At 45.7% G+C, this 17565-nt stretch overlaps 2 protein-coding genes across 7 annotated transcripts in view; one reads left to right on the forward strand and one right to left on the reverse strand.

Annotated features, from left to right (window-relative positions):
- The window catches only part of NRXN3 (neurexin 3), a 1346778-nt gene that overhangs the window by 423539 nt on the left and 905674 nt on the right, over nucleotides 1-17565 (forward strand). The window lies entirely within an intron of this gene.
- LOC144930669 (uncharacterized) lies at nucleotides 1434-6769 on the reverse strand. The gene is made up of 2 exons (XM_078853369.1): nucleotides 5555-6769; nucleotides 1434-2817 (listed from the first exon to the last, which is right to left on the reverse strand). Exons 1-2 carry the CDS (start codon nucleotides 6278-6280, stop codon nucleotides 2281-2283), a joined length of 1263 nt encoding a protein of 420 aa, XP_078709495.1. The 5' UTR covers nucleotides 6281-6769; the 3' UTR covers nucleotides 1434-2280.

Consider the following 17565-nt stretch of genomic DNA (forward strand, 5'->3'; position numbering starts at 1 on the left):
AATGGACAATTGGTGCAGGAGATTAGAGGGGAAGTTTCATGGAGCATGCTTTTTGCTGATGGCATTATGTTGTGCTGTGAAAATAAATACAAATTGGAAAGGGACCTAGAACTATGGAGGGCTGCATTAGGAGAAAATTGCCTACAAATAGTCTGAGAGAAGATAGACTACATGTGATGCTTCTTTGAAAGGACAACAAGAAGCCAGTAAAACAAGATGGTATAGAGTTAGTCTGTGCAACAGTCTAAATCTTTGATTCAGTGTTGAATCATGACAGTAATGTGGCTATGGCTGTTAGGAGCTGTATAAAGAATGCTTGGTGTAAATGGAGGGAGTTGGTGGGAGTTCTGATAAGAATATGCCAAGTAAACTAAAGAGCAAAGTGTATAAGATCATGATTAGGTCATCCGTGATGTATGTGTTAGAATCCTGGCCAAAGAGCAAGAGAGGACTAAACTACTACATGCTGCTGAAATGAGAATGTTCTTGGAGACATTGCATAAGACTGGTGCTGATAAGCTACACAGTGAAACAGCATGAGCCATGATGCAGGTAGCTCCCCACAGGGAAAAGCTGAGGGAGTATTAACTGTGATGGTTGCGTCATGTGAAATGACGACAAGATGTGGGATATGTTGACCAGAGGGTGCAAGAACTCATAGTCATGGGCCAAAGACCACTAGGAAGACCTAGAAAAAGCTCATTCGAGATGCTGAAAGAGGATATGAAGAAGGTTGGTGTTAACTTGGAAGAGGCATTTGTCAAGAGATGAGGAATTTGTCAGTGGAGATGAGGAATGAGAATGGCTGACTCGTATTGATGGGACAAGGTGAAAAAGAAGAAGCCACACACCCGTGACAGACTGTTGTTCTGGGCTACAACTATCCAGAGGCAGCTCCTCTTTCTTCCTACTGCATGGCACTGACTCTGGCACCCATTCCCCAGCTGCCTAGCCAGCAAGGGAGGACATCACTCTTTACTAATATCTGGATGGTGTTAAGCCCACCTTTAATAATTCCTTGTCCTTCGTGTTAAGGAGAACATCTGCAACTAATGAGCAAATGAACATCTAGGCTACATCTCAGGCAACCTTTTCTGACAGTGAAATAAAATAGCCTGTAGAATAATCTTCCTAGGGAAGTGATGAAAGCACCATAGCTGTTGTCATTAGAAACTCTATTGATAGAGCCCTTGAGAATACACCTCAGGGAACCATTCTCGGGGAGTGGGGGTAGGTTAGTTCTGACATAATAGGTATGTCTATATGATTCTACATTCCCTTTGGCATGAAACCCTCCTAATTCTGCTCTATCCTCGACCTGTCCCATTCCCACTGTTAGAGCTGGCAACAAAAGCAGGACTGTGAGGGAATTGGATTGAGTGTTGTGCAACTGGACCTCTCTGTTGCGGTTCAGTGATGAGACAGAACACAGCTTTTTGCAAGCAAGCAGGCTGGTCAGCGGAGATGGGCTGTTCTGCCCCCCCTGCCTTCCACCTTCTCCTTTTATTATATTTCTCCCCCTAAGCATTACACACTGCTACACAAGGGAATGTAAGACGTTAATTCATATGCTTAATTACCATCCTCTAACTACTACAAACCTGGTTCTCAGGCCTTGAGCCCAGGCTAAAGAAACCTCCCACAGTTGCTGTCCAAACAATCAAGTTCTCAGGGTTCATATCTAGCCCTTGTCCTTGGATAGAGCAATGTGTGCATTGCTTCTAGGAAACAGTCAGGGTGTGCCCCGCCTGCTTCCAGGTGGAATAGCTAGACATTAACCCTTCATCTCCCCTTTTTTGTTTATTGATAATTGGCCATCTCATGGTAGCCGCCAATTTGTTTTATCATGCTATTTAACTCCCAGACAGACAAGGACATAACCTGGGGAGCTTTCCAGGGCAAAAATTTTACAAAGTCTTAACAAGGAAGGAATACATTGTACACAGCAACAACAAAAAAATAAGCCCAATGATTACAAACACAAAATAACCAAAAGCTTAACATCTGCAATATAATCATCTAAAAGGGGTACACTTCTTTTACTACAATTGTAACCAGCAAAAGGCAATATAAGTATCATTCTACTAAGACAGCAAAGGGTGCCATCACTTAAATTTGCAGGAATATAATTAAAGGTGCATGAACCACAAGTAAAAACCCATCCTGATGGTAGGATGATATGGCCATAATTATATGAAACATTAACAGCATGGGAACAATTTAAAAGGGATTGAGAAATTTTTTGACAGCCCAATGGCACCTTTGTACTAGTGCAGTTAACTACACACGCACAGGTGACATTGTGAGCCCCGGCCGGGTACGGTGTGTGAAGGAATATAGCCGTGCGAGGCAGAGTATAGTTGGCCGGGCCCCAATTAGCCATGCTAAAATACTGGGAGAAAAGATTAGCATAAGCAAAGAGCAGTATCTTATTCTCCTTCGGGCTTGTAACGGGGGAGGCGCTTCCGAGCCAACCCCTACAGAAAATAGCAGGCACAAAAGGCACACAATCATCACAGAATTAGCAATGATTTGGGCGAGAATCGCCACAAACAAAGTCTTAGGAGTTTCTGGCTGCTGATCTGCTGCCAGTTTTCGTTGAGCCGTGGCGACCAATGCTTTTACTGCTCCCCCTGTCACGGGCTGGCTTGGGACGTTACGCCTCCTCCGTTTCCGTCCCGCCGTTGTCGACTCGGGGGGCAACGCGGTCTCCTCCAAGGTCAGCTGAAACTCTGGTATGGGATTCGACAGCCCCTGGTGCCATGCCATGTTGTTTAAGTGCTGGTCGCACGCACCGGGCTGGAACCCACAACGGTCCTGCAGGGAGAGACACAGCAGCATATCCCCGACCTCAAGTGATTAGAGGTGCTGGGCCCAGCCACTGTGGATCGGGCAGCTGACGGTAAAAGACACGCGGTCTTTCCAGTACCTCAGATTTGTGAAAATGCCGATCCGCAGGGGTCTGCTGATCTGCATTCAGTGTTAAATTATTTAAAGTAAACAAAAGAATATACATCTGTTGTTGAATGTCTCCTAAGGTTCGGAGATGCAGCTCCCCTTGTTTTAATTGTTTATCTAGCAAGGTTTTGAGTGTGCGATTGGCACGTTCAACAATGGCTTGGCCCGTGGAATTATAAGGGATTCCGTGTTTAAGACGGACGTCCCAGCGGGCACAAAAGGTGGAGAGGGCTGCAGAGCAGTAGGCTGGGGCATTATCTGTTTAAACTTGGCAAGGGCGACCCATAACAGAAAAGCAGGCCAGCAAATGGTGAATAACTTTGTTAGTGGCTTCCCCACGTTGTGGGGTTGCCCAAAGGAAACCTGAATAAGTATCAACAGAAACATGTAAAAATGAATAGGGGCGGAATTGTGGTACATGAGTAACATCCATTTGCCACAGCTGATTTGCTGCGGTACCTCGGGGGTTAACGGCATAGGAAAAGGTAGGAGCAGCAGCAGCACAGTGGGGGCAGGAACGAACAATAGAACGTGCATGATCAGCAGGAATGTGAAACTGCCGGGCCAAAACAGAGGCAGACTGATGAAAAAAGGCATGGCTTTCAATGGGGTCAGAAAAAAGGGAATTTACCTGACCACGCAACGCGCGATCGGCGCGTGCATTGCCCTCAGTGAGTGGCCCAGGCAGAGGGGTATGACTGCGAATATGAGCAACAAAGTAAGGGAAATGACGAGTGGCAAGAAGGTGCTGTAAAGACAAAAACAGGCGAAGGAGGTCTGCATCAACTTGAGGGGTAATGAGGGCAAGGGGTAAATGATCAATTACCTGATAAACATAATGGGTATCCACAATTAAATTAAAGGGACAATCAGTAAAAAGTTGAAAGGCCAAAATAACAGCAGCCAATTCTGAACGCTGTGCAGAACGCTGAGGCAGTGTAAAACGAGAATGCCAACGAGGGGGGTCACCCAACTGATAAGTGACTACACCTCGGTGGGGAGAGCCATCAGATGTTAATATCGAGGGTGGTGTCTAACTTTGTAAGTAAATCACGGCCCCAAATATTGAGGTGGACAGGGAGCACAAAAGGGCGGATTGTAGCAAGGGCACGGCCTCCTGGTTTAGAGACCGTGACCCAAGACAAACTTTGGCGCCCGGGTTTGCTACCCACAATCCCCCACAACTCTTTAGAAGGAACCGTTGGCCAACTAACCGGCCACTCCAGATCACGAATCACTGTAACATCAGCTCCAGTGTCCACCAGCCCTGTAAAAGGAACATCATTTAAGAGAAGTGTTAACTGAGGTTTCGAGGGGCGGACTGACATTGTCAGAGCAACAAGTGGAGAAGACGCGCTGTGAGACGGCGAGTGAGACAACGTCGATCCAAAGCCTCCTCCACCCCGAGTTCGATCCTCGGCAGCTGGCACCTGATAGGGGACTAAAATCAATTGTGCAATTGACCGTCCACGCGGGAGCGACTGTGGAAGATGAGTCCACACCTGAACCTTAATAATGCCAGTGTAATCAGCATCAATAACCCCTGGAATGACAAAAAAGCCCTGTTTCCCAGCATGTGAGCGAGGGAGAACAAGACCTACAAAGCCGGCAGGGAGAGGTCCCATCACCTGTGTAGGTATGGCACAGACCTCCCCTGGCAGCCGAAAGTCAGTGTCCTCCTGCATGATCAAATCAAGCCCTGCACTTCCAGCAGTCACTGCCCTCATAGAGTCTACGGATTCCAAGGCAGAGGAGCGATTGCCTGAGTAGGAAACACCCCCGTTTGGCCCTGGGTTCGGGGGGGACCCGTCGCGCGGTTTCCCGACCCGCTACGACACTGATTAGCCCAGTGATAACCTTTCCCACACTTGGGGCACTTCTTTGAGGGTCGGGCTGGTGCCTTAAATGAGCGGCACTCCCGCTGAAAATGACCCTCCTTTCCACAGCGGTAACAACGCTTCCCCTCCTTCCCGGTTTTTCTGAGGGCGGCAGCCAGAACTCCAGCCTTGTGGGCTTGTGTGCCAATGTTCTGGCACGCCCGCAGCATGTCTGAGAGCTCTAAAATACCAGAGACTTGTGCTGCCTGGAGAGCACGGCGGCAATCCTCATTTGCATTTTCAACTGCCAATTTTAACAGGAGCTCGTGAGCTGCCTCAGTGTTATCCACCTGTCGGAGGATAGCCTCCTGCAATCTGTTGGTAAAATCCAAAAAGGACTCTAAGGCACCCTGACGGATACTGACAAAGCTTTTGGTAGGCTTGCCTGAATCCGGGACCTTCTTGAAAGCATGCTGGGCACAGGTGGAGATAATGGGGAAGACGGCCGGAGGGAGTTGAGACTGCATCCCAATAGTAGCAAACTGGCCCTCCCCTGCCAAATGCTCATAAATGATACCTTGCTCTCTATATACCTGGGCTTGGCGTTCTGCCATCTGCCGATACTCACTAAGCCAAATAACATACTGACTGGGTGACAACATCATGCGCAGCAGCGTTTTCCAATCCTCAGGGATTAGGGAGTACCCAGCACCCATCCCTTCAATGAGACCACGCACAAAGGTGCTAGTCAGGCCAAATTCACGAATTGCTTTCTTTACCTCTCTAACCACCGAGTATGGCAGAGTGGTCCAGGTGCCCACGGGGTTGCCCTGGTCATCATTCTGCCAGGTCACCGGGCAAACGGAGACCAGATCAGCCAGCTCCTCTGCTGTAAGATCTGATCGAGCTTTCGCTGCGTGAACCATTTGTTGCACCAGCGAAAGCTTCTGAGCAGATGCAGATGACTCTCCGGGGGGCCCCATGGGGGGAGGGTGATCACACACCGGCTCCGGTGGGGAAGGCCAGGGAGGCGGTGGTAATAGAGGCACTGGGGGCGAAGCAGGGGGAGGGATGGCTGCAGGAGCGGACGGGGGTGGCAGGATCGGCAGCTCCTCTGTTGGTGCTGAAGAGGGCCTTTCCAAGGCGACACGCTGTGTCGCATCACCAGGAGGGGGGATGACTGCAGGGGCGGACGGGGGCGGCGAGAGCACCAGCCTCGCGAGGGAGGGTCTGTCTGAGGCGACACGCTGTACCACGTCGCGGCAGAGGTGCCAGGCATGTAAAGCCTGCACGGGTGCCCGAGGCTCTTTGTGCAATGTCTGGCCCAATCGCTCCCAGTCCGCTAACTTAAGGCTTCCAGCTTCAGGATACCACGGGCACTTGGCACGCACCTCCTGTAGCAGGAGAGTGAGTTCTCGAGCCGGGCAGTCATGCTGAGCCTTACGCAGCAAATACTGCAGCTCATTACGGTGTTGCACTTGCAAAGCAGAGAGGGAGCTTCCCATACTTACCACAATGAAAAATACTCACCGGGATCCACGAAGTGGATGAGTGACGCGTCTGAAACCCTTGCCGGGCGAGGTGAGTGCTGAGGGCCCCACGTTTGGGCGCCAGTTGTTGCGGTTCAGTGATGAGACAGAACACAGCTTTTTGCAAGCAAGCAGGCTGGTCAGCGGAGATGGGCTGTTCTGCCCCCCCTGCCTTCCACCTTCTCCTTTTATTATATTTCTCCCCCTAAGCATTACACACTGCTACACAAGGGAATGTAAGACGTTAATTCATATGCTTAATTACCATCCTCTAACTACTACAAACCTGGTTCTCAGGCCTTGAGCCCAGGCTAAAGAAACCTCCCACAGTTGCTGTCCAAACAATCAAGTTCTCAGGGTTCATATCTAGCCCTTGTCCTTGGATAGAGCAATGTGTGCATTGCTTCTAGGAAACAGTCAGGGTGTGCCCCGCCTGCTTCCAGGTGGAATAGCTAGACATTAACCCTTCACCTCTCAAAAGAGCATTTATCCTGCAGGGACAAATAGTGCACCAGGGTGCCTTGGGAGCACCAGAGAAGGGCAATTGTTGGACTTTGGTTGCCAGAATTTGGAAGAGCCTCTTGTTAGTGAGGCTTGAAGTTCTCTGTTTAAATCTCTTAAACCAGGAGGTGGGATTCAGGACATTTGGGTAGTGACTTTAGTTCTCTGTGCCTCAAATTCCCTGTCTGTAAAATGGGGATAATGAAGTTTCCCTACACCACAGAAGGATTGTGAGATCAAATTAATATTAGTGAAATGCTTTGAGATCCTTGGATGGAAAGTGCTAGGGACTGGAAAAGTGTTCTTCTTCTTTAACCTTTAATCCTCAGTTTCTTACATCCTGTGTCTGTCCTGAGATATCAACTGTGTGATGAATTGTCACACTGTACTGTGTATATGTGAAATAAGAGGTCACAGAAAGTGTCCCCAACCTTTGTATGATTCTCTGCCTGAGTGACCACACTAGCGTGGGAAATCTTTCCCCCCTGTTGGACAGAACCTGAGATACAGCAATAAAATTTCAGAAGACAGTGCTTTCTCTGGGTCTGACTTAAGACTGTGGAATTAACTCCCACAGGAACTAAAACACCATCACAAATCTCACCACTTTTCACTTTAATTGCAAGGTACAGTTTTTGTGACCTTGCCTTCTCTAACAATAACATATAGACATATACACATGTTGCTATATTTATGTGTCATACAAAAAATCCGAAACAAAACACTCCACTGCACATGTTCTCCCACTTGGGAGAGGATGAGCGATCAAACATGACAAATATTAATCATGTTGCTAATGCATGACTGGCTCCTGCAAAGGACCTTGCTGAGACCCCGTAACTCGCAATAATGCTTAGCACTTTTCCTTTTCATCTAGCTTTCCCAGCATGAACTGAATAATCCTCAATTTGCCCAAGTCTAGAGGGAGTCAGTGGCAGAGCTAGGATTAGAACTCCGTGCTCTCTTATTGATATATTTAGTCTAAGACACTGAACTCAAGGCTGGAGCCAGGATTTCCTGTCTTCTAATCCCAGCTGTGCCACTGAGTTGCCGTGTCCTTCAACTCATTTCCCCTCTGTGCGTCTGTTTCCCTATGTGTAAAATGTGTAAAACCTTTATCTACCTCAAAGAGCTTCTGAGAATTTCTCAGTTAATGATTGTTCAATGCTCTGAAACTATGTAAGGACTATTACCACTATCTCAGGAGTTCCTGGCTCCTAGCCTATGCTCAGGCCACTATCTAACATTGCTCCCTTGTACTGGGAATACCAGACAAGGTAAAGCCTGAGAATAGGGGAGATGGGGAAGGAAAGGAAAGGCAGAGTCAGATGAGTCCAATCTTTTTTGCTGGTTGGATCAGGGGTGCCTCATTTTGGCTGTTTCCCCTGGTGATGGGGGGAGGGTGGGAAGCCACCATCTTTGGTTCTGGTATTTGATTTTGGGAGACCTTTCTGTGACTATTGGAGGAGGTTGGCAGAGAAAGCAGAGGCATGAGATATTTGCTTGTCAATGCTGATTGACTCCACTTGCAAACTAGATAGACAAGGTGGGTGAGGTAATATGTTTTATTGGACCAACTTGCAAATGGCAGAGTCACTCTGGGCCTTTGCCTGCCCTTGTCATTGCATAACTGATGATGGGAGTGGGGTGGGGGGTGCTGATCTGACAGTTGGCAGAATCCCAGTTACACCTGGTAAATTGCTCCCTGCAATGAGATTGCATGTTGGGCATTGGGAAGGCTAAACTTTGGCAGCAAAGTGGCAACTGTTACCCATATGGGCATGATATTGTGAGACAGACTCTCACTCAATTCAATAAACCATTCCAATTCTGGACATGATTAAGTCATCTAGCAGGGCTTGGCAGGTTATTTATTTACCCTCTGCTTGGATGTGTCCTCCCACTCTATTTATTTGCCCTGTAGACTGAGAGGCACCACAGTGTAACGTTTACAATAAAAAAATAAGATTATATCCTAACGAATGTGTGTTACCACTGGCCTCTATTGGATGGAATCTGAACTACTCAACTGGCTGTCAGAGGTCTTATACTGCACACAGCTGACAGAGATTGTTCTTTAGTTCATGTAGTAGAGGACTATGGTTTTTGGAGCAGGAGAAGATCTAAAACTTTGGCAGCAGCAAGAATAGAGCTAAGTTACTACAGTGTGTAACTTAGGATATAGCTATACTGCAATCATAGCAGCATGTGTAGACATACCTGAGCTAGCATTGATTGAGTTTGCTCACTAAAAATAGCTGTGTAGCCAGAGTGACATGGGCTAGTTACCCAAATACATACCTAGCATCCCAGGCAGGATTGTTCTCAGGTGGCTAGCCTGGGCTGCTGCCCCTGCCACCATGGCTACACTGCTACTTTTAGCAAGCTTGCCTTATCAAAGCTAGTTCATGTATGCCTGCATGTGCTGCAGTCAGACCTCTCACTTGCAGTGTAGACATAAACTGGTCTTCTCTATGGGGAGATCGATGCTGCTACAATCGATGCAGTAGGGGTTGATTTAGTGGGTCTAGTGAAAACCCGCTAAATCGACCACAGAGCGCTCTCCGGTTGACCCCAGTACTCCAGCTCCCCAAGAAGATTAAGGTAAGTCAACTGGAGAGTGTCTCCCGTTGACTCAGCACCGTGAAGACTCTGGGGTAAGTAACTTAGGTCGGCTTACCAGTGAAGACCAGCCCTAGTGATGACTATAAAGGCCATCGATTTGGTGCAGTGTAGCTCGCAGATGCAAAAGACTTAACAGGTCGTTTGCCATCTGGCCCAATTCTAATGTGGGTAACTATATTATGCCTTGAGTTTCAACTGGCTGCAGTATTTTTCTAGACCTCCTGTGCTAACTGCTGCCTAGTGTTGCAGTGTGCTGTTAAGCAGTTAGTGTGAGTTCCACCCCAATCAAATTATGACATGATACTTGGTAATGGTGTTTAATGTGGTTTTGTTTGTCTGCCATTTTGGCTTGGAAAGGACAAGTAGTCCGCCATGTTAGACAGCCTTCTTGTTCCCTTAGGAGACAAAAGGTGGGAAATGTAGTGGCTTGTTGCTAGGCAATGGGAGGGATTATATAGTCTGGAAAAGAGTAGGAAGGGGTTCTTCCTCTGCCCTTACCTTGGAGAAAAGGGAGGAGGTTCTTTCCAGAGATGTGGCTTGGAAAGAGATCTGACATAGTTTACTGCCTACATCACAGCTCAACTCTAATTGTGTGGGAAAAGATTTGGTTTATTGTTGGGGTTTATTGTTTTAAGGGAAGCATACCTCCATACACTGGGTTTCTACCTCTAGTGGCTAGGGCTCTTACTCGCAGACAGGACATCGCAAAAGAGGTTAGGGTGGAAAGTTAGTTAGGCCTTTTACCTGATTCCTCAGTCATTCTCCAGTGCAGTAGCTGTTCCAGTTAGGGTGAGCAGATGTCCCGATTTTATAGGGACAATCCCGGTATTCAGGGCTTTTTCTTATATAGGCACCTATTACCCCCCCATACTCTGTCCCAATTTTTCATACTTGCTATCTGGTCACTCTAGTTCCAGCAGTGATTGTGGTCCAGTGAGTCAGCCATTGAATCCTGGTCTTTCAGCAACAGCATCTGGACATGGTATAGAGCAGCCATCATTTACCCTTTCGTAATCCCTGTGTGAAAGAGTGCGAGGTTATAAAATCCGTTCAATATTATTGATCCTCCCTCCCCATTCCCTTCTTGCCTATCCTATTCCTAATTCCCTAGTTAATAAAGAATTGGTTGTTTAAGTTGTGGTCTCTGTGATTGTTTTGGATGAGCTCTGATTGATGGGCTATACTGAGGGAATCTTGGGAGACTTCTGTTAGCTCCCCGCTGGAAGTAGGGTCCTGAAATAATAAAGACTATCAGACTAACATTACCACACTCCATACCACAGGTAGGTGAAGTGAATGCAATGTAGTTGCTTTGAGATCCTTTGAGACGAGGGACATTGGAGAAATAGTCCCAGTGGGCCAGATTCTGCTACCCTTACTTATGCTGAGTAATACCTTTGTCAGTGGGATAGCTTGGCTTGGGAAAGGGTGACAGAATCTGTTCCTAACTTACTGCTAATAATCATACGTTTTATCTAGCCCATCTTCCTGTCGGTGCTGGGTGACATATAGAAGTTTCTCTCCAGTACAGTAATGGGGGCAGCTTTGGGTTGTATCTGTGGGTAATTTGAGTTTATATCTCCCAAAGAACTGTGTTGCTTGGATCAGCTGATGTATGTAAAATATCCTAAAAGATCATAGTGATTTCCTTTAAAAATGTAGCGTCTGCTTTCTCTTGTGCTATTTGCCACTGAATGTGTTTCTAATGCCCTCCTTTTGTGGTAATCTCAGTACTATGCCATCTTTACGGATGTACACCTAGCATTTGTCTTACTAGAGGTTATAGTACTTGAGTCACTCAAGGGGAAAAAATCTGTTCTGGTCACTATAGCATTAAACAGATAAGATCACTCATTGCCTTTATGAAGTGCTGAACTTGTGGGGGTTTGTTTGTTTTGTTTTGTTTTTTGACATGTCAGGGTTTCTTTTGTGAGGAGTCTTGATTTTAATTTATTTATCAGCTCGGTAGCAATGACAGAACTGCATAACGCAAAAAAATGTAGCCCTAAACAGTTCTACCAGTTGATCTTTGTCAAGAGAACAAGCATGAGTATCGTCCCCCATCTGTTAAAACATGCAATGGCAAAGTGACATCGGACACTTGCTAATAGGAAGGCTATGGTGAGAAGTGATGTTTGTAACTATGGTAAAATAGGGCATTCCTGCTAATGAGCTCCCATTGTTATCTTTTTTTTAAAAAAAGCATAAAGAGGCCCTGTCATATAATTTATCCTCAGACCAGACCTGGAGGGAATTTGGAAAAGAGCAATAAAGATGATCGGCTGGCTGGAGGGAGTAATTAATGAAGAAAAATTAAGAGATTAATATGTATTGCTTGTTCAATGATGACCATAATAGGAGCATGATAAATCAGCATCTTTTGGAGGGGTATCCACACCAAAGGAGCAGATGAATTATTTAGGATAGTTCAAAGGATTCTAACTAGGAGTATTGGGGTTAAATTAGGAAATGAAAGTTTTTAAGGTGAATATCCGGAAAAACACACTAACAGATGTATTTGGCTATAGAATAGACACCCAAGGGAACTGATGGAAACCCATCAGTTGGAACACTGGAAACTAGACTGGATAAAGCAGCAGAAAATGTCCTGTAGGCTTAAAAAAAGAGCTACATTGTCACTGAATGATCTGTTTAGGCCTTTTCCATCTCTAACATCTGGATCAGTAACATATGTAACTTTGAATTGTGATAACCTCGAAAATGTCTTCTGGATTCAAAATATCCATTTTCTTTGTAATTCCAACTTATTGACTGGGATGCGGGGGTTTGAATTAGTGACAAAATGAATATTCACTTAAAAATAAGCAAGATGCCAAGTCCCAGAATGTACTTTATTCAGTTATCCTGTCAACTGTGTTAGTTGTTTATGATAATACTTCATAACGAATTAGGAAATGCAGAGTAGTCTGATCTGTAAAGATAAAGAAAGCTTAATAACATGAGACCTCGCCACAACTCTTGTGCTAAATCTTTGAGACGTGAGGAGCAAGACCACTTCTTCTTGTGAATTGTGAGGCAGGCATAATGTTAGTGTATATTACAGTATCATCTAGAGACCCCAAATGAACTCTGCCGCATTGTGGGAGGCATCCTAAAACACACAGGAAGAGACAGCCCATGCCCCAAAGAGCTTACAGTCCAACTGGACAAGACAAAAAGTGAGCAGGGAAATAGAAGCAGAAAAAGGTGAAGAATTTGACCAGGGTCACTCAGTAGGTCAATGGCAGAGCTGGGAGCAGAGCCCAGGTCTTTTGTCTACGGAGCTGACTTCAATGCATGCATGCCACCACGTTGTCATCCTTCAACCCTCCTCCCCCCCCCTTAGAATTCACTTTGCTGTGATGCTTACGGAACACTTGACAACGACCAGGCAGTTAATTGTGCTCTGACTGCTATTCACTTAGGTAAATTAGCACAACAGGGCTTTGATCCTTGATGCTCCGACAGTACAAATGATGATGTAGGATTGCATCGTTATTGGAATGGTTCTCCATATGAATAGAAATGTTCTAGTTGAGTCACCTCCCTAAATGTTGTGATATTTTATTTTGGGGCATCTTTGATTGTGTTGCTTATCTGTGACTGAAATTTGTCCTTTCTGATCAGAGATCCAAGACCAGTGTAGGGCAAGTCCCAAGACATCAGACCTTAAGGGTCACATTGTTCTAGATTGCTTTATCCTCTTCTCCCAGCCCCCACTTTGAATATGACATGACTTTAGGGGCTGATGTCAATGACTGCTATAGTTTGAGCTTAACACTTCACACTTTTGGAAAGCAGAGCAACATCCATTTTGAACCCCAACAGCTTGTGCAATATCGGCTCCAAATCTTCCCTTCTCCTGACTAACCATGTTTTCCTGGCACTGGCCCAGGACTCAATTATGATCAGTTCTAAACCTGAGGCCGGTAAATTTTCAATCCTTATCTTTTCTGCTTGCCACCACATAACACTCTCAAAATCTGAGGGTCAAATCCTTTTTTCCCTTAGCCCCTTTGCAGTCAGTGGGAGTTCAACAGGTACGAGATGATCAGGTTCCAGCTAATCTAATTTTGATATCTGTAATGCACCCATCACATTAGCATCTAGTTGCTCAGGATTTGTCCCTGAGATTTGCATTAGGCAGAAAAAATCTGGCCTGCCAGTCTCTTTGACACCTTGATGTTGTGAGTCCTAGAGAGTGCAGCAGGCAGTGTCATAATGTTTCTCTCTAGTGCCTGTGAGTAGAAGCTTCAGAAGTAAGGTTAAATGAGAGCTGTATCCTTTTGTGGGGACCATCCCTGTCTGCTAAGCTGTCCCCAAATTCTAACACTGATGTCTTGGAGAGAAAGGAGGTCCGGTGTGGTAACCTAGCACTTAGGTTCAATTCCTTGCTGTGCCATAGACTTCCTGAGTGACCGTGGGAAAGTGACATAGTCTCTGTATGCCTCAGTTCCACATCTATAAAATGGGAAAATGCTTCCCTACCTCTCCAGGGTGTAATAACCTTTAACATATTTATCTTTGAGGTGCTCAGATACTACTATGATGGGGGCTAGAAAAGTACATAGTTATGTAGGGTGGAGACTCTCTCTAGGCCCAAACCTCTTGTTCACCTTCCACAGGCTTTAGGGAGGCAGGAAAGAACCCAGAAATGAATATACCAGATATAACATCAATAACTTTATCTGGGCAAAGGCAAAACCACCATCAATAACAGGAACTATTAAGAGGTCACACAGAGCCAGCAATAATACAGTGCACTGAGTCCCCAGTGCTGAAATAATACAATAATCCTTTTTTTAGTTGACAAATCATCCAAACTGTCCAGTCCCTCAGTCCTTTGAATAGGGTGTCTCCTTCCCCTTGTGGTGCTTGCTGATGCTTGGTTGCAGTGTAAGCTTGTAATGGTGAGTCCTGATTTCTGCTACATTGCCAGGTGTCAGCTCCCATGGTCACGGTACTGGTCAGGACTTTCTCTGCTGTGGCTGGACTGCTCTTCCAGCCTGCAAAGGTGCCTAGTCCTGAGTTCAGGCCTGTTCTCTCTAGCAACAGAAGCAGCATCGAGTACTCTTTCCACAAACCCATGCAGTATTCCCCCAGCACTGCCCCTGTGCCCGCTGATGGCCCACAACTGACTAGATAACCTGCAACCAACCCTCTGTGCTCACTTGGGCAGTAGTGAGCTCTTGCTCTGTTGTGGCATTTCTCTTCCTCCAGTGGAAAGCGGGCTAGGAACAAGAAGTCAGGGGTGAAATTTTCATTTTCTTCCTAATCCTCTAGCTATTTAGGGCTGAAGGGACAGAGGGTTCTGTTTCACTCTTTCTACCCCAAAATCACTTAGGGTTTGAGTGGGAGTGTGGCCTGTTCCCATCTCTCAAGTATTGTTGGTACAAAGGGGAGACTTAGATTTAAGCTTGGTTGTCATGCTGATGAGGCACTTAGCTTTGCATTCCTCTCTTACCTCCTTCCTGCAACCAGGTGGAAGTAATTTACTGACTGCATCATTGCAGGATCATTATCCCCTGCACTCTCATGCCTAGATCTTTCCACCTCTCTAGTTTCTTGCAGGTCATCCATCACTCCTGTATCTGAGAGCCATGCTCATAATTTCTTTCTTTATGCTTACACATACACCATCTGTGCTGATCAGGATCAAGCCCAGTGTGTGCATGTACACAGTCAATGCTCCATATGAAAACCCATTAAATTTGGAATGAAATCAGGATGGAGATCTAATCATATTGGGCTCTTCATGCGAGATTTCCATTGTTCCCTGGTTTTCAGCTGGGGCAGAAATTAGCAAGAACAGCATTGTGATTTCTTCTTCCAGGCCTGGGTGAAGTCAGGGAAGCATCCTATTCCCTCAGCAGTCCCTGCTGTTTTCAATGCCTTTGTTGGAACACAGCTGTGCCCAGCAGCTGGTCTGGAATCAGGGAACCAGGGAATATGCACAGTTAGTGGATATAAATAGAGAGTCTGTAGCTGTGAAGGATGCTTAACTCAGTGGTAGCTAAACTCTGGACTAAATGAAAGGCTAATTGAAATCTTACAAAAATCTCTTGCCCCTCAGTTCATACCCTTCAGATTCTGTCTCCTAATATGTAGGATTTGAAAGGAAGGCAGGTGTTATCACGATGGAATCTCACTGGCTGCATTTTCATTAGCCTCAAGACCTTTCCCTTTTTCTTACTGGTTTAATCATCATCTTAGGCTTTGATTATTTTTCAGCTTCCTGAGGAACCTCCAGCCTCTTAAATCTTTCATTTCATCACATCACTGCAACTTTCCAAGGCAAGTGTAAGAGATGGTACTGTACCCTTAGCTCACTCAAAACAAGTAGGATAATCTCCTGGTTCAGATGAAGGACTAGGAGTCGGGGCACTTGCGTTTTATTCCCCACTCTGCTGACTTCACTGTGTGGCCTGAGATGAATCGCTTCCCATTTCTGTGCCTCATTCTCCTCTCTCTGTAAAATGGGGTTGTTAATTCTTCCCTATTTCAAAGGGGGTTTGTGGTGGGTCTGCTAATTCATGCTTCTAAAGTGTATTGAGAGCTTCAGATGGAAGGAACGATGCACAGCCAGTGTCACGTTCTCACTTGCTGTAGGTATGCCCTGGAAAGGGCCCACCCTCCTCCGTCTGAGGTGAGAGAGACTGGCATCGTTCAGCAGCAAAAAATTGACTTTAAAACAACAGAATGTGGGACGATTACATGAGACTAGATTCCTCTGCCCCCTCTGATGGACTCTCTTGGTCTGTGTCTGATTCCATGCTGATGTAAATCAGGAGTAGCTCCTGAATTTTTTTACTTACACCAGTACAAAACTGATGTAAGTGAGATCATAATCAGGACCCCCTGCATAGACCAACTGTTGATTCAGAGTGAGATCTGGGGGAGGAGATGGGGTGGGAAACAATTGTACCAAAGTGAAAAAGTAAGTCTCCTGACTCTGATTTCCCTTCCCTGCATTTAGGGAGCAGTGCTGTTAATGTGCTAATTCCATGTTCGGTGAACGGGAAGGGGAGTCAAATGTAGATTTCCTCACCATCTAATGGACATTCAGCAGCACTACAGCTGCTTCTCCATCTCCACACATGTCTTTGAGCTCAGCTGCAGTACCAGAAAGACGTCTTGCTCTTTATTCCAGCAATTACCGTCCAACTTGACTTGCTAAATCCCTGCAGACCTCCCTTGGGGATAAACTTTACACTGTTATTACACTTCAGATGGGCTTGAAATGCATTGTATATTGAAAAAAGAAAAGGAGTACTTGTGGCACCTTAGAGACTAACCAATTTATTTGAGCAGTATGCATCCGATGAAGTGAGCTGTAGCTCACGAAAGCTTATGCTCAAATAAATCGGTTAGTCTCTAAGGTGCCACAAGTACTCCTTTTCTTTTTGCGAATACAGACTAACACGGCTGTTACTCTGAAACCTGTCATTGTATATTGAAGTGTATCATTTCCTGAACACACTTGAAGGATACTGTCTTTCCACCTCCTAAGCTTTCTTTGTACCCTTGTACCGCTTCTGAGAACACTTAGCATAGAGTCTGCAGTATGGGGTACTAGACAAATACAATGCCAAAGCCCTCAGGAACATGACAGCCCACTGGAGGAGCATATGACTCACTCTGCATTGGAAAGAGAAACCAATCCTCTTTCCACAAGGGAGGCTGCTTACCTGCTGCTGCAGGTGAGGAGTTTAACTTTTTTGATACCTTGGTCTCTCGCTTAGTGATCTGTAAGTGGGAATTGCATGATTCAGGCATTGATTGAGCTGAGACATGTTCTATGTCTTGGATGATGCATGTATCAGGCCTTTCAGGGTAAGTTGAAGGCGGTTGGCAAGGGATTTGTATGGGGAAACTTTTCCTGCTGTGTGTGGAAGATGTGTCACACTGACAGATTGTCCTAGAGACACCTTTCATTAGCACTTCCATTCATGTTAAAAGTAGTACTTGGTGATAATGTAGAGTTAATCACTACTGAGCTGTGAGATGAGGGCTCCAAATAGATCTATGCCCAGTCATGGCTTCCTGATTTTTGATACCTTCAATTTGCAATCTTTTAACATAGTTTATTGTATCTGTGGAATAGGAACATCAGGTATTTTTGATTCTAAAACACC

Source organism: Lepidochelys kempii, chromosome 6 (assembly GCF_965140285.1).
Source record: "Lepidochelys kempii isolate rLepKem1 chromosome 6, rLepKem1.hap1, whole genome shotgun sequence".
Taxonomy (NCBI): domain Eukaryota; kingdom Metazoa; phylum Chordata; order Testudines; family Cheloniidae; genus Lepidochelys; species Lepidochelys kempii.